At 47.5% G+C, this 22,820-nt stretch overlaps 1 protein-coding gene and 2 long non-coding RNA genes across 5 annotated transcripts; 2 read left to right on the forward strand and 1 right to left on the reverse strand.

The window, feature by feature from the left end:
- Positions 1–2,037: 2,037 nt before the first annotated feature.
- TRIM52 (tripartite motif containing 52) lies at positions 2,038–8,037 on the reverse strand. 3 transcript variants are annotated; one of them, XM_004043174.5, is made up of 2 exons: positions 6,890–8,037; positions 2,038–3,752 (listed from the first exon to the last, which is right to left on the reverse strand). In XM_004043174.5, the coding sequence occupies exons 1-2, from the start codon at positions 7,694–7,696 to the stop codon at positions 3,702–3,704; spliced, it is 858 nt and encodes a 285-aa protein (XP_004043222.1). In that variant the 5' UTR covers positions 7,697–8,037; the 3' UTR covers positions 2,038–3,701. The 3 variants fall into 3 exon arrangements, with proteins under 3 accessions (XP_004043222.1, XP_018882062.1, XP_018882061.1); XM_019026517.4 differs by having other exon boundaries at positions 2,038–4,121; positions 6,890–8,030; XM_019026516.4 differs by having other exon boundaries at positions 2,038–4,387; positions 6,890–8,026.
- Positions 8,038–8,126: 89 nt separating this feature from the next.
- Positions 8,127–11,128, forward strand: LOC109026802 (uncharacterized). Its single transcript, XR_002005841.4, has 3 exons — positions 8,127–8,265; positions 10,487–10,625; positions 10,911–11,128. It is a non-coding gene; the product is annotated as an uncharacterized lncRNA (long non-coding RNA).
- Positions 11,129–14,592: 3,464 nt separating this feature from the next.
- LOC129533611 (uncharacterized) lies at positions 14,593–19,036 on the forward strand. Its single transcript, XR_008679881.2, has 3 exons — positions 14,593–14,854; positions 18,377–18,492; positions 18,711–19,036. It is a non-coding gene; the product is annotated as an uncharacterized lncRNA (long non-coding RNA).
- Positions 19,037–22,820: the final 3,784 nt, after the last annotated feature.

Consider the following 22,820-nt stretch of genomic DNA (forward strand, 5'->3'; position numbering starts at 1 on the left):
CTCGGCTCACTGCAACCTCCTCCTCCCAGGTTCAAGTGATTCTCCTGCCTCAGCCTCCTGAGTAGCTGGGATGACAGGCATGCGCCACCATGCCTGGCTAATTTTGTATTTTTAGCAGAGACAGGGTTTCTCCATGTTGGTCAGGCTGGTCTGGAACTCCCGACCTCAGGTGATCTGCCTGCCTCGGCCTCCCAAAGTGCTGGGACTACAGGTGTGAGCCACCATGCCTGGCCCTCAGGGTACTTTTAATAAAGTGCTAGCTAGGCAAGCCTATTCTTCCTCTCAAGAGTAGGTGTTCCACTTTTGAACACCTATGCCAGGCACCGGCTATAGTGCCTACAAGAGGATGATATGTGGACATGACCACTTTCCCTGACTCTACATCAGTGGTTCTCAACTGGGGATGATTTTGCAATGTCCGCTTATGGGACATTTGGTAATGTCTAGAGACATTTGTGGTTGTCACAACTAGTGGAGGGGTACTACCTGCATGTAGTGGGTAGAGTCCAGAGATGCTACTAAGTATCCTACAATGCATAGGACAGCTGCCCACAACAAAGAATTATCTCACTCAAAATGTCAATAGGGTCGAGGTTGAGAAATCCTGGTCTAGGCTGGGTGTGGTGGCTCATGACTGTAATCCCAGCATTTTGGGAGGCCAAGGCAGGAGGATCACTTGAGCCCACCAGGAGTTCAAGACCAGCCTGGGCAATGTAGGGAGAGCTCCACAAAAAATAAAAATAAATTAGCTGCACTATAGTCCTTGTTACACAGAAGGCTGACGTGGGAGCATCACTTGAACCTAGGAAGTGAGTGAGCTGTGATCGCACTACTGCACTCCAGTCTGGGCAACAGAGTGAGACCCTGGCTCAAACAAAACAAAAACAAAAGCATTGAAAGAAAGAAAGAGGCCGGGGGCGGTGGCTCACGCCTGTAATCCCAGCACTTTGGGAGGCCGAGGTGGGCGGATCACGGGGTCAGGAGATCGAGACCATCCTGACTAACACGGTGAAACCCCGTCTCTACTAAAAATACAAAAAATTAGCCAGGCTTGGTGGCGGGCGCCTGTAGTCCCAGCTACTCGGGAGGCTGAGGCAGGAGAATGGCGTGAATCCAGGAGGCGGAGCTGGCAGTGAGCCGAGATCGCACCACTGCACCCCAGCCTAGGCGACAGAGCAAGACTCTGTCAAACAGAGAGAGAGAAAGAAAAAGAAATCAATCAATCAATCAATCCGGTTTAGATGACAACATGAATCAGGTTTGTTGTTGTTGTTTTTTCCCCTGCAGACAGAGTCTCGCTCTGTCGCCCAGGCTGGAGTGCAGTGACGCGATTTCGGCTCACTGCAACCTCCGCCTCCCGGGTTCAAGTGATTTTCCTGCCTAGGCCTCCTGAATAGCTGGGACTACAGGTGCACGTCACCATGCCTGGCTAATTTTTTGTGTTTTTAGTAGAGACGGGGTTTCACTGTGTTAGCCAGGATGGTCTCGATCTCCTGACCTCGTGATCCACCCGCCTTGGCCTCCCAAAGTGCTGGGATTACAGGCGTGAGCCACCGCGCCCAGCCTGTATCAGGTCTTTATGCCAAAATGAATCATGCAGTCTAGGCTCAGTAGGATAGTAAGGCTGTTAAATGTCTGATAAATTGGGAAGGAAAAAATATGGAGTCAGTGAAACAGTGGGCTCCCTAAAGCTGAAGGGCAGGTGTAATTGGAGTGTGCTTAAGTGTACTGGAAGGCTAAGAGCTAAGGTCATAGTGCAATGGGAGTTGATTTCAGATGTGTAGCCAATCTGAAGATGAGATCCAGGGTACAGCCACAGAAGTAGAGGAACAAGTTTAAACAGTCTGACTTGTGATACAGCAGTGAACAGCTGAACCTAATAGGGAAGACATTCAATAAACAGGTGAGCTGTATGTTTTTCCTCAATGTTTTTGTAACCCACACTTCTACTTTTCATATACCTGAAAATCTCACATTTGCCCCTCCATTTACAATTTCAAAATTAAGTATCATGATTAAAATTAATGAAAGCAGTAGTAATTTTAGGAGGAAAAAATTTATTCAGATGATGTGATAGCCATGTCACTGTTAAGCCTGAACTTTTCTTTCCTGGGTGGTGTAAAAGGTGCAAGAAAACACAAGCTGCTTTTAATAACACTCTTGCACTGCTTTCTCCCCAAAGCTAGATATATCAAAACATTAAAAAATAAAAAAGCTTTTTAAGGTGTAAGGAGCAAATGGAATAGTGGATAAAGCCTTTTCATCTGTTTAGTCATTTTACACCCAAGTTTCTCTAGAGTATTTGCCTGGAAGTTTCTAGTCAAAACCATTAGACCTTGAGTTTCACAAACTCCTCTTGAAGCTCTTCCAGTGAGGCCTGCACATTGGTATGAAACACATTCTTTCCAAAAGCTACCACTGGTAGATTTTAAGAACAAGCTCAGGAGCACATCACTCAAAATAATTCCAAGTATTTCACTTTTTCCCTTCAAATGACATTCATGAATCTGGTCCTTGAAAGACTAGCCAAGAAAATTAGACATTTTTAGCATTAGTTTGCTCATACATACATTTGCTATATTTTTATGGTTGTATTTTTGGCAAGTTTTGTTTGATGTATTTCATAACGAACGGCGAAATTGGTGTTTGCCCCTTGACATTTCAGTGTCAATGTATTTTAAGCTTCAGTGTGTTAAAACTCTGTTGAAAATTTTAACTTTTGAAATGTTCAAGTATAGATTATTTTTCATTGTTCTTCCAACCTTGGGGTTGTTCTGTCCACAAGCTCAGCAGAATCCGTTTTTCTTTGACAACCAAGAAACTTCAATATGTAACAGAAAACATGGAATGGCATTTAGATCTTCAAAAAGCAGGGCAGACTGGAATGGAATGTACTGTTTCTCACAGTGGTCTATGCTGACAGCAAGGCTGAAGATTTCCAGTAGGTTATGGGTAATCAGTGAAAGTTCATGCTTGGTGGTGACAGCTGCAGTACATCTTGAATACCAGTTTTCTTCAATCTTTGCCAAAAACCCAAATTTAACACAGTTTGCTGTAGTGCCATTAAGATATACTCCTATACAATTTCCTCCAACTCGGTTCATTTGATACAGCTGCAAAAATACTGTCTTTGGTGGTCAAGTAGAAGGCTCACGAAAACAGCACATCCACAGTTTTGAAAGCCTTATTCTGAATGTAAGCAAAGTACAGTTTTCTTCATCAGTAGATTCATCTCAACCAACAGCAATAAAAGATGAGCCAATTTTTTTTTTTTTTTTTGAGATGGAGTCTTGCTCTATTGCCCAGGCTGGAGTGCAGTGGCTCAGTCTCGGCTTACGGCAAGCTCCACCTCCCAGGTTCATGTCATTCTCCTGCCTCAGCCTCTTGCGAGCTGATGTTTTTTAAGATCTGAAGTTTGATATATTCAGTCATTAATTCAGAGTTAAGACTGCAGAAGTAGATGAAGAAATTCTGGAATTCCTTAATTTATTTGTGGCAGCACTCAGAATGCAAGGTTTCACAAGTGTCTCCATTTTTTTCTCCTTTGCAATTAAAAGGGCTGTCTAATATTAAGCTTTCATGGCTTGGAAGATTCCTGTGAATATTTCAATACTGTCCAGTCTTAAAGCTGCAGAGAATCGGGCTTTGCAGAACACTCCACTGTTTTTAATGGCATGAATTTAACAGTGTTTGGCATGGTGTCACTGCCCAACACTTTCAGATAACTCAACTGAAGAAGTTGACCCTATCTTCTGCAAAATAACATGAGTATATACTTGAGAAAAGCCTCAACATTTTTTTTTGGCTGCCATTTTTAGCTACCTCAAAGGAGATAACAGAAAAACAAGGAGTACTGATGATGGAAGCATCTGGTCCCTCTTACAGAGTGATGAATGATTTTATTGGTGGCAGCTGGGTGGCAGGACAGTCCAGGCATCCAGTTATGCCTGATCCCCAATAAGTGAAATCTTTGTTCATTTTCTTTTTATACACCCGTCTGCTTCCTAAAACCTGACACCATTTAATGGTGCCCTTGGTCAAATCTAAATGATCTTACTTTCATAATTCTTTGATTCCAGCTTGCAGAGTCAAGACGAACTCTAACTCATGGGATGGACAAACTGGAAGATGTAAAATAAGTAAGGCTTTCTGGGCCAAAAAGCCTCTTCTTACAGAAAATCAAATTTTAAAAGAACACTGACCTCAAAACAATAAAACTGTCCTGGTTATGCAATAGAAATAGCTATATAAATGGAATCATATCCTTAATGAACACCTCCTGTGGCTACCCAACTTTTCACACATCTTACTGATTATAGGCCTTGCTGTGAATGCTTTCTTGCTCTATCTGAAGTATTCCCACCAGAGTTGTTTCCAACTTTATTTCCTATATTATGAAAAATGAAGTTTTTTTTAACATTGTAACAAAGTATATGAAAGATAATGTATACTGTATTAAATAAACCATTATACAAAAATAGTTCCTTGTACTGTTAACTATTATTATGACTTTGGTCAGTAAAATTCTAAATCATGCGACTATAATTTACATGTTTACCAATGGAAGGAAGTGACAATGAACTGCCTAAAGAATGAAAGAGACAGCCAGGCATGGTGGCTCACATCTGTAATCCCAGCACTTTGGGAGGCCGAGGCGGGGGGATCAGGAGGTCAAGAGATTGAGACCATCCTGGCCAACATGGTGAAACCCCGTCTACACTAAAAATGCAAAAATTAGCTGGGCGTGGTGGTGCACACCTGTATTCCCAGCTACTTGGGAGGCTGAGGCAGGAAAATCGCTTGAACTCGGGAGGCATAGGTTGCAGTGAGCCGAGATTGCACCACTGCACTCTAGCCTGATGACAGAGCGAGACTCCAGCTCAAATAAATAAATAAATAAATAAATGAATAAAAATAAAAAAAGATTTGTGTCTTAACTGTGCACTTACCAATATTTACTATAAAATGGGGGAAGGGGATGATGATAAAAGTTAGCTGAGGAAGGCTGGGCACAGTGGCTCATGCCTGTAATCCCAGCACTTTGGGAGGCCCAGGTGGTGGATCTCCTGAGGTCAGGAGTTCAAGACCAGCCTGGCCAACATGGTGAAACCCCATCTCTACTAAAAATGCAAAATTAGCTGGGCATGGTGGCATGTGCCTGTAATCGCAACTACTAGGGGTGCTGAGGCAGGAGGATCGCTTGAACCCGGGAAACAGAGGTTGCAGTGAGCCGAGATCATGCCATTGCACTTCTGCCTGGGCAACAGAGCAAGACACCGTCTCAAAAAAAAAAAGTTAGGAGAGAAATGGAAGGTTCTCTCTTTTCCTCAGCTTCAGTGTACTAAAACCCAGAAGCATAGGACATAAGTTTTTTCCATGGGATACTATAGTTATCACCTTGGGTGAAAACATGGTACTAGGATTTGTCCTTCAAGTCAGGTTAATGTAACAGAGGTAGCAGTGACTTACGGTTAGATTTGTGCCTTAACTGTGCACTTACCAATATTTGCTATAAAATGGGGGCAGGGGGGTGATAATAATATCTAATATATGAAGCCTGTAGGACAGTGCTCTGTGTTTGTGTTTTGACTGCAACTCAAAGAAAGCAATATATTTTTAGACGAAGTATATACATGTATATATATATAACTTAAAAGTTTCATAAAGCAATACTTACCCTATGTTCCATGTGTTCTAATATTTTCTCTTACTTCATTTTGAGATAATGCTAGGCATGACCCATTTATTTTAAGACACACTAATTGGTCAAAAAACAATTTGAAAACCACTGCTATAGGAGATACGAGGAAATATATTTTATAAACTGTAAAGCACTACTAAGATGTGAGCAGCGGCTGCTGCATATCCAGGTCAACCTTTCTGGACCTGAAGACAACCTCTCCTTCGTTTGGGCACTGCTAGGAGTCAAATCTACCTAGACTTTTGGTAAGGAAGATGGTACTCATGCTCATTGTCATTGAGACAATTATCTAATGCTTAGAAGTCAAGACTAGAAAGCAAGGCATTAACCATATCAGCACCCAAACAAGAGAAGACAAGTTACAAGAAAGCCAAATAAAACAGCAAACATTTGTTTAGTGCTTTATGGTTAACATATATGATCTCTTTTAATCCTTACAATCCTAGGGAAAAAGTGAAGCTCAAGGAGGTTGACACCTGCCCAAGACTAGACAGTAAGTGGCAGAGCCAGGTCATCTGATCCTAAATCCCGCACTCCTTCCACTATGATAAAATACCAGGAAAGAAAAGTGATCAGGATATGAGGCACATTCTGATCCATCAAAGATGCTTATATGCTTTGCCTATCTCTAGAAGGAAAACGGACCCCACTGAAGGTAGAGATGCAATCCCAGACTTTCAGAGGGGGGTGTGGCCAATTGCTACCAGTAGTTTAGGACTCACATCTGGCATTTCTGTCTACCAATACATCTATTTTGACACTGCTTGTGCTGAGGTCCCAAATGTCTATTATCTCCAAGTACTGTGGCTTTCTATTCCTATCTGTACCTGTCCCAGGGAATTGGTCAAGGACTCACATTAGAGAGAAATGAAGTACTGGGTATCTGTTACTCATGTCCCTTATACTTAGGTAGACTGCCAGTATTAGCAGTAGTGGTCCGCTTCCAGTGACCGTCATATTATCTGTTCAGCTTCCTCTGGGGAAGCCAATCTGCCCCAATCTTCATGGTTTTGTGTCTCCTTTTTTACCCACATGAGCATCTCTCTCCACCGTGTCTCCCTCATCAAAGAAAGAGAAGTTTAGCAACTAAGTACCTGAGGAGGTGGGAAAGGGATGCTACTCATTCCTCAGCTCTCCTAGTTACCTTTCCACTCCCTTCATCCGTCCACATTCCCTCATTTCTCTCACCTGGTACTCCTGCACCACCTCCTCCAAAGGCAGCACGCTGTGCTGTTTGTGGCTCCTGGATTCTCGGCACACCACACAGATGGCCTCTTTGTCCACCTCACAGAAGAGTTTCAGGGCTTCCTGGTGTTTAAAGCACATGCCCTGATCATTACTCCGGTTTCCCCGATAAGGAGTGGGGCACATCTGGCGAATTATCTGGACCATGTTGGCCAGCTGCAAGTTGGGACGAAAGCTGCGACGTGTAAAGCTCTTTCGGCACTGGGGGCAGGTGAACTGCCCTGGAAGGGGCAAGGAAGGAGGCGGGTGGATGTCAGGATACAGCTCTTCCTCTTCGTCCTCATCGTATGCTTCCAGTATTTCTTCTTCTCCGTAGACATCAATTCTCAGGTCAGGTCTCAAGCCTCCTAGGTAATCGTCCTGATCTTCCTCTTCTTCTTCCTCCTCGTCCCACATATAGTCTACGTTGTCCCAATTAGTTATACTACTGTCACCGAGCCAGAGTTCATCGTCATCTTGGTCTTGGAACAACTCTTCGTCAGCATTCCCCCGATACAACACCTCTCGAACGGAGCCGTCCCATCCATCCACGGCCCCCACCGCTTCCTCGTCCTCCTCCTCCCATTCATCTTCCTCCTCGTTCTGGTCCTCCTCGTCCTCCTTACCCCACAGCTGGGTCACACACCCTCGGCAGAAGTTGTGCCCACAGCTGATGGACACGGGATCCTTGAAGTAATCCAAGCAGATGGCACACACCGCTTCCTCCTGAAGGGTCTGCATGGGGCTGGGAGTAGTGGCATAACCAGCCATCTTAATGCCCGCCGGCAGGTGTAGATACGTCAGCTTGGAGCTGAGGAGCGGGAACGCGCCTGCAGGCCTGCCTCCAAACTACTCTGGTGACCCGAGGCTGTCCTCAACCTTGCTCTTCTACCTCGGGCCCGCAGGGGAGTTTTGATCCTCTCTCAGGGTGCGAACGCCCAGATCCAGACTCACAGCCTCTCTCTGGGATCGGTGGGGACACAGCAGGCTGCAGCCCCCAGCTGCTCGGTCCTGTCACGTCTCTCGCTACCCTCAGGGTGTGCCCTACACTGCGGCGTCCGCCTCAGATGCAGCCGCTGGCCACCCTGCCCGAGGCGACGCAAAATGACGTCTCGCTCGTGCACACGCTCTGGAGAGACGCTCTAGGCCGGCGGAGGACCACGTCTCTATGGTGTGCCGGGGGCCGCGCGGGCCGGGAGTTGGGTGGGCTGGGGGACAGGCGCGCCCGCGCCGCCCGCTCCAGCTGGGCTAGTGCTGTACATTCCGGCCAGCCCCTCCTCAAGACCCCATTCCCAAGCCCCTTCTCGGCTCCCTCGGGCCGGCAGAGCGGCTCTGATCAGGTCAGCGGCGGACGCCGGGAAGAGGCCCGGCTTGGGAGAGGTGGTTTGGTGGGTTGCCTGGTTCTGGATGGGGGTGGTCAACACTCGAGGGGGACTGGGTCTCCGAGCCGTTGTCCAGCCTGAGCCGGAGCCCCAGGAAGGTTAGAGGGAAGGGAGATAAATGTCTCCGGAAGCCCCGCCCGGGCCGGGGCCGAGTTGGTCCGCGGCGGTGGGGAAGCCTGGGACACCACCCTGGTGCTGTCGCCCGTCCCGCCGTCCGCGCTTGGGGTGCCTTGGTGGGGATCCGGGCGCCGCACAGCTGGGAGGGCCTGCCGCCCGGGAGGCTCGGATCCGGGGCGCCCAGTGCCCCCCGCTGCCTTCCGGGAGCCGTCGGGCCCCAGCTCCACGCAGGCCTCAGACCCAGCCCTGTTTCTGCTTGCGGGGCCGCGGCTGCGCAGTATTGCGGCGTCTGCCAGCAAAGCTGCGCCCCGGCCGTGGGTCCCCTGAGGGGGCCGGGGCTCAAGTTCCCTTCGGTGCTGCCGCCTGCGTCGGGCCAGGGGTTCCGAGTTCCAGCCCTGAGCTCTGTGAGCTCGGCCGTGAGGGGGCTGGATTTGGGACCACACTTCCTCACCGCCATGGTTTAGACTTAGTTTGAGAGCGGCTGGCCCCTCCTTCCTGTCCCGGTGTCCTCCGCTGTCTGTTATGCCCTTTATTCCTCCCTGGGGAGGGAGGGCTGGGGGCGCTGTCTGGGTCTGTTTTCCACCCCAGCGGGGCCCTAGGGCAGTGTCATTTAGACCCCACTCTGTCACCTTTCCTGGAGAGGGGACCTGATCCAGGGCTGAGAGGTTTTTTTTGTTTTTTTTGTTTTTTTTTTTTTTTTGAGATGCAGTCTGGCAGTTGCCCGGGATGCAGTGCAGTGGCGCGATCTCGGCTCACTGCAAGCTCCGCCTCCCAGGTTCACGCCATTCTCCTGCCTCAGCCTCCCGAGTAGCTGGAACTACAGGCGCCCGCCACCACGCCCGGCTAATTTTTTTTTTTGTATTTTTAGTAGAAACGGGGTTTCACCCTGTTAGCCAGGATGGTCTCGATTTCCTGACCTCGTGATCCGCCCACCTCGGCCTCCCAAAGTGCGGGCTGAGAGATCTTACAGTGCGAGGGGGAATCAGGCCCTGGGGAAAGGCTTCTCAGGGGTTGTCTCCTGTGTTCTGTCTCTCCAGGTAGGGATAGAACCAGGTCAGGCCTGGATTTGTAGTCCCAGAGAACAGAGGATGGAGATGGGGGCTCATGGGCTCTGTGTATGCCTTCTCCTGTGGCCTGGTTCTGTGTACAGATGTTCTACCCCAGTGCTGAGGGCCAAGACACCCTCTTGGCCTTGGTGCTGGGGGCATCCTGGGGCAAGGAGTGTAGGCAGAACTCCTCAACATTGGAGATTTGGGGAAATTGTGTCCCCTCCCTTTTAGACTCCTGTAGCCCCCTGCAGTGGCACGATCTGGGCCCACAGCAATCTCCAACTCCTGGGCTCAAGCAATCCTCCCACTTCAGCTTCTGGAATAGCTGGGAACACAGGCATGCACCACCACTCCAGGCTAATTTCTTTATTTTTTTATAGAGACAGGGTTTCGTCATGTTGCCCAGGCTAAAGTGCCGTGGCTATTTATAGTCACGATTATTGCACCCTACCACCTCAAACTCCTGGGCTCAAGTGATCCTCCCGCCTCAGCCTGTGGAGTAGCTGGGACTACAGGCATGCACCACCATGCCTGATTTACCCATTCTCTTTTAGATTTTTTTTTTTTTTGAGAGAGGGTCTTGCTCTGTTGCCCAGGCCAAATGCAGTGGTATGATCATGGCTCATTGCACCCTTGACCCCTGGGCTCAAGTGATCATCCTGCCTCAGCCTCCCAAGTAGCTGGGACTACAGGTGTGCATTACCACATCTGGCTAATTTTTATTTTATTTTTTTGTAGAGATGAGGTCCCGCTATGTTGCCCAGGCTAGTCTTGAACTCCTGGTTTAAGCAGTCCTGCCTCAGCCTTACAAAGTGCGGGAATTACAGATGTGAGCCACTACGCTCAGCCCCATACAAGGTTTTTTTTCTTTCTTTACCTGCCCTTCAATAAGAAGTACATTGCACATACTGATCCAATACAGACCTGCACATATATAACAGAAAGAAAATTTCTGCAGTGTTCTTTCCCTTATGACATCCAAAGCACTCTTGATATTTTCTGTTTTATTTCAGTAAAATGCTGTTGAAGGCCCATGGGCATGACTGCACCCCTCACTAATTGGTCACTGGTTTGGGGAGGACACCACTGTCCCAGTGGAACCTTGAGCACACCTTGGAGCCCTCCTCTTCCTCTCCGGACCTGCGCCAAACTGTGAGTGGCACAGAGCAAGGGCTGTATGTGTTCTCTTCTTTGTTGCATACTCAGTTCCTTGACCACAGTGCCAAGCACACAGCGAGCACTCCCTGTGTATCTGCTGAGTAAATAAACGAATGAACAAACCCAACACATTTCAGCCAAGTCCTGCTGATGTTTCTCCTCCAATCCAGCTCCTCCTTTCCAGCCTTACTTCTGCCACTCCAGATTTCACCCCCATCAGCTTCAGACTGGATGAAAGGAAACCATTTCTCTAAAGGATCACTTGCTCTCTCATTTCAGGCCATCCTGCAGCCACCAGAACCTTCCACATGAAATGAAAGGCTCACCACTTCATAGGCTTTAAGGAAATTCTTGGCCAGGTGTGGTGCCTCACTCCTGTAATCCCAGTGCTTTAAGAGGCCAAGATGGGAGGATTGTTTGAGCCAGGTGTTTGAGACCAGCCTGGGCAACGTTGTAAGACCCCATCTCTACAAAAAAAATAAAAAAATAAAAAATTGGCTGGGTGCGGTGGCTCATGTCTGTAATCCCAGCAATTTTGGAGGCTGAGGCGGGTGGATCACTTGAGGTCAGGAGTTCGAGACCAGCCTGGCCAACATGGTGAAACCCCGTCACTACTAAAAATACAAAAATTAGCCAGGCATGGCGGCAGGTGCCTGTAATCCCAGCTACTTGCGAGGCTGAGGAAGAAGAATTGCGTGAACCTAGGAGGTGGAGGTTGCAGTGAGCCAAGATCATGCTGCTGCACTCCAGCCTGGGCAACAGAGTGAGACTCCATCTCAAAAATAATAAAAATAAATAAATAAATTTAAAAATTACCTGTGTGTGATGGTGTGCGCCTGTAGTTCCAGCTACTTGGGAGGCTGAATTGGGAGGATCATTTGAGCCCAGGAGGTCAAGGCTGCAGTAAGCAGTGATCGTGCCACTGCCCTCGGCCTGGGCAACAGAACAACATGCAATCTTAAAAAAAAAAAATCCTGGCCAGGCACAGTGGCTTATGACTGTAATCCCAGCACTTTAGGAGACTGAGGTGGGCAGATCACGAGGTCAGGAGATTGAGACCATCCTGGCTAACACGGTGAAACCCCGTCTCTACTAAAAATACAAAAAATTAGCTGGGCATGGTGGCAGGCGCGTGTAGTCCCAGCTACTTGGGACGCTGAGGCAGGAGAATGGCATGAACCCGGGAGGCGGAGCTGGCAGCGAGCCGAGATCGCACCACTGCACTCCAGCCTGGGCGACAGACTCCATCTCAAAAAAAAAAAAAAAAGCCAAGGGGAAGGCCCAACCCTGGCCTTGTCTTTCTCCTCTTTGTGGAGAAGCTCACAGATGCAGGTGCAGCAGAAGTGTGACTGTGGCCCACGCTGCCTCCCTGCGTCTTCTTACCTTCTCCTTGCCCTGCACTGTCACACCAGCCAACGAACCACACAGCCTCCCCTCAAGGCAAAAAGCCGGGGTCAGGGGTCAACCTGCCAGCTGCCCACGCCAAGGGTTTGACAGCCTCAGCTAGGGCTCTCTAGGCTCCTCCTCTCCACAGTCTATAACGGGGAGGAGGCCCGGGGCAGTGCTGCTGGCAGAGGAGGAGTGAGCTCTAGGTTAGGGAGAAGTGTGGCTGTGCACTGAATTGCTCTTGGCAGTAGCTCACTGAGACTAACTTGGGGGAAGGCACTGTTGGTCCTGGCCTGGGAAAACACGGAAGAGGGCTAGAGGGAGTGAGCTGCACTGCATTGCCGGCAGGGTCCTGCAGGCTCCCAGGGTCTCGGCCCCGAGAGACAGAACCCCTGCCCTGCCTGGCCGTAAATTAGATGAGGCTGAGAGGAGCAGGGGCTGGAGCTGGTTTTCTCGGAGCCTCTGCAGCGCTAGGCCTTAAGCACACAGCCGCTTCACTCTTCCCGGCCCATGCACCAGGGAGAGGACACGAGGTGGAGTGGCCTGGCCCCTCTGTCCATCCAATCTCTGGCTGCAGTAGGAGAGAGGGCCCCTGCATGCATCATCTTCAACTCCAAAGGGCTCCTAGGTTTGTGGGAATTTCAGGCCAGGCAGGTGGTGGGAGAAGGAGGAGACTGAGCTCAAGTTCTTCCCCTAATCAGAGTGAAGATCAGAACACCCTGCTCCTGAGTTCCCTGCATCGGTACCTTCCCTGAGGACAGGAGGGGGGGACCAGGATGGGGGAAGGTCAGGAGAGAGCTGGGGTTGACTCCCAAGGCCCAGGTTACAGCCCCCTGCTCTCAGCCCCATCTCATGGTAGGCCCCTCCCCGGTGTGGGCCAGTCCAGCCTGCCGAAGTGAAATGACCAACGTGCCAGAAAGTTTAATTTCAAGGTTTAAACAATAATAAGTAATACATACTGAAAACAAAACATACATATGCCTCAGACCCAGCGACTCCACCCTAAACCCTATGCCCAGAGGCAAGAAATGCATGCTTATGTTCACCAAAAGATGGATACAGGTGATCAAGGTGCTGTTCCTAATAGTTCCAAACTGGAAACAGCCCTCCCATCAACCAGAGAACACATAAGCACATTTGGCCTGTTTACATGATGGAATATTTACATCAAAGTGAGAATGAACTCTTACTAAATGCTATGTCATGGATGCATCTCATAGACGTTAAGTGAATTAAGCCTGGCGTAAGAGCATCAGACAGTACGATTCCATTCTCTGATGCTCACAACAGACAAAACTACTCCAGGGCCAGAGAAGGCAAGACCGTGGTTACGTGGGGGTGGAGAATGAGTACAGTGGACTCAGGATTTCTGGGGATGCTCCATCCATCTCCTGTTCTGAGTGTACGCTTTGAAAATTCATTTCAGCTGCAAATGTATGATTTGTGTCTTTCTGTGGAGATATCACATTTCGAGCAGAGCAGATAAAGAACTACCAATATTCCCAGAGTGTGTAATAGTCAAACCTGCCACAAACCTACAACCAGGCCTGATGCAGACCCACTGGTCACATTCACTGTGTCCAGCTGGGACTTCTGGAATCTAAGAGACAGGGCCCAGCTGAATTACATAAGCCCCCAAAAGAACAAAACCACCTTTGCCAAATTATGAACAATGAGTGAAACCTACCACGACTGGTGAAGGGGTGGCCTGTCCCTCCACACTTGTGGGCGTTTCTCGTCGGGTGGAACGAGAGACTTGAGAAAAGAGACACAGAGACAAAGCATAGAGAAAGAAAAGTGGGCCCAGGGAACCGGCGCTCAGCGTACGGAGGACCTGCGCCAGCACCAGTCTCTGAGTTCCCTCAGTATTTATTGATCATTATTGAGTGTTTCTCGGAGAGGGGGATGTGGCAGGACAATAGGGTAATAGTGGGGAGAGGGTCAGCAGGAAAACATGTGAACAAAGGTCTCTGCATCATAAACAAGGTAAAGAAAAAAGTGCCGTGCTTTTGATGTTCATATACACAAACATCTCAATGCCTTAAAGAGCAGTATTGCTGCCAGCATGTCCCACCTCCAGCCCTAAGGCGGTTTTCTCCTATCTCAGTAGATGGAATATACAATCGGGTTTTACACCGAGACATTCCATTGCCCAGGGACGAGCAGGAGACAGATGCCTTCCTCTTATCTCAACTGCAAAGAGGCCTTCCTCTTTTACTAATCCTCCTCAACACAGACCCTTTACGGGTGTCGGGCTGGGGGACAGTCAGGTCTTTCCCTTCCCACAAGGCCATATTGCAGACTATCACATGGGGAGAAACCTTGGACAATACCTGGCTTTCCTCAGCAGAGGTCCCTGCGGCCTTCCGCAGTGTATTGTGTCCCTGGGTACTTGAGATTAGGGAGTGGTGATGACTCTTAACGAGCATGCTGCCTTCAAGCATCTGTTTAACAAAGCACATCCTGCACCGCCTTTAATCCATTTAACCCTGAGTGGACACAGCACATGTTTCAGGGAGCACAGGGTTGGGGCTAGAGTTACAGATTAACAGCATCTCAAGGCAGAAGAATTTTTCTTAGTACAGAACAAAATGGAGTGTCTTATGTCTACTTCTTTCTACATAGACACAGTAACAGTCTGATCTCTTTCTTTTCCCCACAGACTGGCCCACCTGGCTTCTAACCTCATAGGCTGTTTTGGTATTTTTCTCTTGGTTATTCTAGCACAGAGGCCAAAATAACCATGAGAGGGATTTAGTTTATAGTTAAACTTGGAGGCAAGAGAAACGAACCCCCTCCACCCCATCCAGAGATTCGGGCTGCATTCACATGACAAGGTTAGTATTATGGCAGGGGCTTGGACCTTGCTAAAGAATAGGCATAATTAAGCACTGATTGCTGTCGCTTAGCAGGTTTTCTGTAAGTTACCGACTGCCCCAGAGTCACATAACTGAGGACTGAAAAATTTATAACTTCCGGGCTGGGCGCAGTGGCTCCCGCCTGTCATTCCAGCACTTTGGGAGGCTGAGGTCGGTGGATCACGAGGTCAGGAGTTCAAGACCAGCCTGTCCAAGATGGTGAAACCCTGTCTCTACTAAAAATACAAAAAAATTAGCGGGGCGCGGTGGCAGGCTCCTGTAATCCCAGCTACTCAGGAGTCTGAGGCAGGAGAATCCTTTGAACCCGGGAGGCAGAGGTTTCAGTGAGGCGAGATCATGCCGCTGCACTCCAGCCTAGGTGACAGAGTGAGACCCTGTCTCAAACAAAAACAAAAACAAAAAGAAAACAAGCACAAAACCACAACCAGTACCACAGAAAACCTCAACCAATGGTCATAGAAGCAGCTGAAAATGTTATCTAAGACTACCTCTAAGCAAACTTCTAGAAACACACACATGCATACCTGCCAGAAATGTTTAGCCTGAATCTAATCACGCTGTCAATCCTAATGTGCAGTTTGTAGGAATCTGGGGAAACAGAGCAAGAACATGTTAAATGACACTTCCAGGAAACAAAGACCCAGAATGAGGGACATTTTCCAAGACAACAGCCCAGTTTTCTTCCAAAAGTCAATCGAAAAATAGGCAAAGGACACAAGCAATTCACCAAAGAAATGCCACATCCAATATACCTTCAATAAATATGTTCACTTACAAGCAATTGAAGACATGCTCGTTACAAACGTTAAGAAGAAACCACTTTTCAAAGTGGCAAAAAAAAAAAGTCTTTATAGATAGCACTGAATGCAGACAGAAGTACTGAGATGGACTAACCCACAGGCGCACAAATAAGAACTCCCTTCTGAAAAGCCAGGTGCCAATTACAATCCATAAAAATGACTCAGTGCTAACATGTATGAATCCATCTTTTTTTTTTTTTTTTTTTGAGATGGAGTCTCGCACTGTCATCCAGGCTGGAGTGCAGTGGCGCGATCTCGGCTCACTGCAAGCTCTGCCTCCCAGGTTCACGCCATTCTCCTGCCTCAGCCTCCGGAGTAGCTGGGACTACAGGCGCCTGCCACCACGCCCGGCTAATTTGTTTGTATTTTTAGTAGAGACGGGGTTTCACCGTGTTAGCCAGGATGGTCTCGATCTCCTGACCTTGTGATCCACCTGCCTCGGCCTCCCAAAGTGCTGGGATTACAGGCGTGAGCCACCGCGCCCGGCCACGAATCCATCTTATGAAAATAAAAAATGTGATCCGGGAATTATTTCAAGGTTGTTCAGTGTGAAGTTCTTTACAATATAAACAAAGTACAAAAATGCTTAAATGTTTAACCACAGAATTGTTACTTCAATTATATTTAAATAATAAAAATGAAATATTTCAAAAAGTTTAATGACAAAATTTATAAAGTAGGGCTGTAACTAAAAAAGTTTGTACACAAACATGTTTTTTTTAACGACTAGAAGTACCTCAAAAAGTTGACAAAGGTTTTATATGGGTGGTAGAATTCTCCTATGATATATACATTTTATTCTAAATTTTCAGGAACACACACTACCTTTATCATCAGAAGACAACTATCAGTTTTATTGGTGTTCATTTTTCACACAAACAAAATCTATTTTTAACACATGCATGTTAAAATGTATGGCAGGCTTCTCTTTTTAAGGCCCATATCTATTAATTTCTCAGCCAAAGGGAGAAAATGAGATCATAAAAGGAGGAATCCTAACAAACATCCTCCCGCTGTCCAACCTTTTAAACAATCACCAGCCCAGGGTTTTTCATTATTCCCACAAACAAAAATATGTATTTTTTGCCCATATATATACACATACATATATACACACATATACATATATATTATATATATATGTATACACACACACACATATATGTATCTCCAGGACAGTGCCTGCTCCTAATGGTTTGTAGTGGCAATTTTAGGCAAGATAGAAGTTAGATTTTTGAACCAGGGATCCTTGTGAGGGAGTTGATCCTCTTCCTCGAGCTGGCAGGTTGTTCCTTTTTCTCAACCTTAAGGAAAGGAGATGTCTTTGCTGGCATACTATTGTGCCCTTTAACAAGGAGTTGAAGCATTTATTAAAGAGATAATCTAAAGAAAGACAGTGGTTCTGAAAAAGCCATCATGCTTGAGGTCTTGCAATAGGTGGTAAACTTAGGGAGGCTATTCGGCCAGTAGAAGGTACTTGTAAAAGCCTGTGGATCTTTATGACTTGCTTGCATATGGTGTCTAATGAGGGACTGAGTAATAAAGAGCCATGAGTCCCTTGAGCATGAGGTTGTCAAACAAACTATATAGGTGATTTGAGAACTAGGCTTTTGGGGATCTATTGTGTAAGGGGGCAGGGCTTGTATAAGTAGCAACTATAGTGTCAGAGTGATCATGCACTATATGAGGTCTAGGGTGACAAATCCAGCAGGGGATAAGTTAGCAGAAGGAGCATTACATTGGGAAATCCTTGCTAGAGTTATCTTGGCCAGGAGCGGTGGCTCACGACTGTAATCCCAACACTTTGGGAAGCCAAGGCGGACAGATCACTTGAGGTTGGGAGTTCAAGACCAGCCTGACCAACATGGAGAAAACCCCATCCTACTAAAAATACAAAATTAGCTAGGCATGGTGGCACATGCCTGTAATCCCAGCTACTGGGGAGGCTGAGGCAGGAGAATCGCTTGAACCCGGGAGGCAGAGGTTGCCGTGAGCCAAGATGGTGAAACTCCGTCTCAAAAAAAAAAAAAAAAAAAAGAATAAAAAAAAAGGAGTTACCTTGTCAAGCAAGCAAGGGTCCCCAAAAGACAAACAGGACAAATAATGGTGTACATTTTTAATTTACTTACCTTTTTTGCAAAAACAAAACAACCAACCAAACTAAAAAAGACTTTAGATCTTCCACGGGCTTGCAAACCCACTGTTTTTCTGGCTTCTGAGACAGAAGGGGGCCTCCAGTGGTGCGGCCTTGATTCAGTGTGATGTACCCACAGCTTTATCCCAGCAAGCTTGACTGATGAGTGGGCATTTAGCAACACCTCCAACAACATCCCGTCCACTTGATGGCCAGCTGGTGCTCTGGGCTTTGTTCTCTCCAGGCCTTCAGGAGCACCCAATCTCCAGGTCAGAAAGTGTGCAGAGCTATGTCTGTGGGGTAGGAAGTCCTGCTGGAGGCCAGCTTGTGAGTACAAATTAACATACTACCTAAAGCCTTTACATATTTAGCAATTGTTAAATCCCCCAGGCCTCAGCAGGCTCCCGTGTTGGATCAGAAACATAGAATGCAGTATTATATAAACATGACACTGAAAATATTGTTTTGTAATGTGTAACTATGTATGTTGCTGCTCAGATGTCTTTATCATTACTGTTACTTTTTTGTGTGTTTTTTTGGATACAGTCTTGCTCAGTCGCCCAGGCTGTAGTGCAGTGGCACGATCTCAGCTCACTGCAGCTGCCTCCTCCCAGGTTCAAGCGATTCTCCTGCCTCAGCCTCCCGAGTAGCTGAGACTACAGGTGCGTGCCAGCACGCCTGGTTGTATTTTTAGTAGAGACGGGGTTTCACCATGTTAGCCAGGATGGTCTCGATCTCCTGATCTTGTGATCCATCCGCCTCGGCCTCCCAGCGGTGGGATTACAGGCGTGAGCCACCACGCCTGGCCAATAATTTTTGTTAACAAATTTCACATTACACTCTTTGTTTTACTGAAACTGCATCTTCTCTTTCTGAACAGAGCACCATGGCCTGGCAAGGTCCGACGTTTTCCAAGGATCCTGGCTGAGCTCCTGTGGAAGCTGCTTCTTACACTGATGTGGTCCCTCGGCTGGCAGGCCCTTCTGCGGCCAACCAGGTGACACCTGCCAGTTATGAGGGACAGGTAGGAGAGGATGGGCTTTCCATCAAAAAAAAAAAAAAAAAAAAAAGGTAAGTTTTTCCAAACTGCTTTTCTTTCAAATTTTAATCTTAAGACTAACCTACATTAATTTCTTATTTTTATCTCATAAAGTCCAGAATTTCTGATAATTTCAGTTCTTTTCCAGAGTGCAAAGCAGCATTGGCTCTTCAGGTATTATGTTTAACATTTTGCAGGAATTGCTTTACTCTATAGACAAATAAACTACAAATTTGAGACTTATTTCCTCTGTCAGTAAATGTGAACGCTTTGATTAATTTCTCAAGTGTGTTGTTTTGACAGTGACGCAGATAGCCTGCTGTTTTGGGTCAAACCTACGTAAATGTACATGACCCCAGCAAGTACCACTGAAGACATTTTGGGATATTTTCTCTAAATTGATCTTATCTCATTTACCAGTTGGATGTGCTCTTGCTTTTTCTGCTCCTCTACTCATTTCTAGTCCCCTTTTTTAATTCTTTAAAAGATCTTTTTGCCTCAATTTTTTTGTTGCCCCTAAGGGCATTGTGTTGGACTGCTGATGCCATTTACAATTAATAACTTTCTGGTCTCTGAACTAAAAAAATAAACTTTTTTTTTCTTTAGAGATTCTAGACTCAGCAGAGGAATTCACAGCAAGAGTTGATGTAGAAGTTGACAACCAAGGCCAGGCACGGTGGCTCACGCCTGTAATCCCAGCACTTTGGGAGGCCGAGGTGGGTGGATCACGAGGTCAGGAGATCGAGACCATCCTGGCTAACATGGTGAAACCCTGTCTCTACTGAAAATACAAAAATTAGCCAGGCATGGTGGCGGCGCCTGTAGTCCCAGCTACTCAGGAGGCTGAGGCAGGAGAATGGCGTGAACCTGGGAGGCAGAGCTTGCAGTGAGCCGAGATCGCGCCACTGCACTCCAGCCTGGGCGAGAGAGCGAGACTCTGTCTCAAACAAACAAACAAAAGAAGTTGAGAACCAAAACCCTCCACCAGTTCTTAGAAGCGATCTCCAGGCAAGAGCAGGAAGAGCAGGGATCCACACTCTGGAGGACTTACAGGTGCCCTCAGTCCTCCCCTCTGCCATCATTGTCTTGCATTCAGGATGATTCCTCTTTAAAGGTGACAGTTTGTTTAAATGTCTGTGTTGCCCCATCTTCTAGATGATGCAGTTTTGTCCATCACAGATTCATCCACAAAGCAGCATTTACCTTTGAGAAACGCTGGGGGCATTGAAGTTTACTTAGATATCAATGCATGAGTTTCTGTCGGAGCACCATAAAGTCATGTTTCCTGAGACTGTGAGGGGTCTCTGTCATCTGAGGGCCCCGCTGCTGCCTGCCTGCCAGCGTGCCCGAGGATCAGATGACGGAATTGATCAGAGTTTTTAAAATCTAGGTGTTCCACTTGTGTGAAATATATGCTATGGTGCTCCAAGTTGAGTCCACTGTCTTGAACATGAACATCAAGTTGTAGACTGCTTCCTGAAATGTGCATGTCATCCTGAGACCTGAGGGTGAACAGCAGGGGGCTAGTGAGTGCAAATTGAGGGTGGGGTGGGTGAGAGATAAGGTTTGTTATGGAAGAATAAGAAGGAAAAAAATACGTTTTCTGAGAAAACAGGACAAGTTGAGACTGTGATGGACCAGAAGGATGCGACAAATAACCTGTCCTGGTAAATGAGAAAGGCACCTAAGGCAGGAGTCACTGAGGGACAGCTCCGTTTCTGTAAGTAACCATTTAGTTACGGTTAAGTCAGTATTTAAGTTCCACAACCAGGAAGTCACTTTTCAGTGGTTCCAGAGAATCTATGCCCTAAAACTGGAGAAGAACATGAGGTGATAGTTTCATTGTCTCCAAAGGGTCCCCAAGCCTGCAAGGAAAGGTAACAGAACAATGTTTATAACAAATTTCTCACTCTTGTCACCCAGGCTGGAGTGCAGAGGCGGGGCAAGAGTGAGCCTCCATCTCAAAAAAAAAAAAAGAAAAAAAACAAAAAAGAAAAGAAAAATAATTTGTTGACCTCCTGGGTTACACCCAATAAAGAATAGTAGAGTTTGCCGGGCGCGGTGGCTCACGCCTGTAACCCCAGCACTCTGGGAGGCTGAGGCGGGTGGATCACGCGGTCAGGAGATCCAGACCATCCTGGCTAACACGGTGAAACCCCGTCTCTACTAAAAATACAAAAAATTAGCCGGGCGCGGTGGCGGGCGCCTGTAGTCCCAGCTACTCGGGAGGCTGAGGCAGGAGAATGGCGTGAACCCGGGAGGCGGAGCTTGCAGTGAGCCGAGATGGCGCCACTGCACTCCAGCCTGGGCGACAGAGCGAGACTCCGTCTAAAAAAAAAAAAACAAAAAACAACAACAAAAAAACAAAAAAACCCATAATAGTAGTGATAAGGCCGGGTGCGGTGGCTCACGCCTGTAATCCCAGCACTTTGGGAGGCCAAGGCGGGCGGATCACGAGGTCAGGAGTTTGAGACCAGCCTGGCCAACACGGTGAAACCCCGTCTCTACTAAAAATACAAAAATTAGCCGGGCGTGGTGGCGGGTGCCTGTAATCTTCTCAGACACCCAACCACCGGCTCCTCAGTCGGGGCAACTCCCTGTAAGATGACAGCACCTTTTCACGGCCCCCACCCTGCCCCAAATCCCCGATCCAGCCCCAAATCCCCGATCCAGCTCCAAATCCCCGATCCAAACCCCAACCCGCGATCTAGCCCAGAATCCGCGATCCAGCCGGGTCCACCACAGCCTTCAGCAGCGATACTCGCAGCCTCCGACCTCTCAGACCCAGTGAGCCTCGCAAGGCCATTAGCAGTGCGCCTGCACCGCGGGGGCCGCCCGGCTCCCAGAAGCCGCTCCCAGGCGGCGCGCCGGCAGGTGGGGCTGCAGCCCGGGGCAGGCGCCGCTGGGCTCGCGGGTTCTCCTGCGCTGGTCCGGGCTGCCCCAGGACCACAGGCGCAGGATCGCAGGCGCGCAGCCCGCCCGGCCTCGGGAGCAGGGCCTGTCTGGCCATGCGGCCCCACTTAATCTTAATAGCAAATAAAACTCAGCAGTATGCTGTGGTATATTCTATAATGATTCTACACAATTGTAGATTGCATTAGAATAATGTTTTTTAAAATTATTTTCTTGGTAACAAATGGACACTTGAAATTTTAGTTTAATTTTAATTTTTTTTTTAAACAGAGTTTCACTCTTGTTGCCCTGGCTGGAGTGCAATGGTGCTATCTCGGCTCACTGCAACCTCTGCCTCCCAGGTACAAGTGATTCTCCTGTCTCAGCCTCCCGAGTAGCTCGGATTACAGGCATGGGCCACCACACCCGGCTTTTTTTTTTTTTTGTATTTAGTAGAGACGGGGTTTCATCATGTTAGGCTGGTCGCAAACTCCTGACCTCAGGTGATCCACCTGCCTTGGCCTCCCAAAATGCTGGGATTACAGGCGTAAGCCACTGCGCCTGGGCAAAATTTTATTTTTTAATAATGCCAAGTGATTTCATTTTAAATTAAACCGCAGCATAAATTGGATTATTTTCCTGCATGAGTACCTTAATCTTCAAACAAAAACATTTTTTAAAGACCAAATATATTGCATACCTTTTTTTAAAAAAAGCTCTCACTGTGTGCATTGGCTTACGCCTGTAATCCCAACACTTTGGGGAGGCTGAGGGAGGAGGACTGTTTGAACTAGGAGTTTGAGACCGGCCTGGGCAACACAGTGAGACACTGGCTCTACAATAATCTTTCTTTAAAAGTTAGCCAGGTATGGTGGTGCACAGCCATGGTCCCAGACACTTGGGAGGTTGAGGTGGGAGGATAGCTTGAGCCTGGGAGGTTGAGGCTGCAGTGAGCTATGATTGCACTCCAGCCTGGGTGACAGAGTAAGAACCTGTCTCAAAAACATGTTCTTTTCTTTTTAAATTAATTAATTTATTTTTTATTATTAGTATACTTTA

Source organism: Gorilla gorilla, chromosome 4 (assembly GCF_029281585.2).
Source record: "Gorilla gorilla gorilla isolate KB3781 chromosome 4, NHGRI_mGorGor1-v2.1_pri, whole genome shotgun sequence".
NCBI classification, from domain to species: domain Eukaryota; kingdom Metazoa; phylum Chordata; class Mammalia; order Primates; family Hominidae; genus Gorilla; species Gorilla gorilla.

Bases quoted from the DNA above. Each gene is read 5' to 3' on its own strand.
- TRIM52 (XM_019026516.4), bottom strand. From the start codon at position 7,696: ATGGCTGGTTATGCCACTACTCCCAGCCCCATGCAGACCCTTCAGGAG. The intron at 4,388-6,889 runs GTGAGAGAAATG...TTCATAATATAG, and splicing joins AGGTGGTGCAGGAGTACCAG to GAAATAAAGTTGGAAACAAC.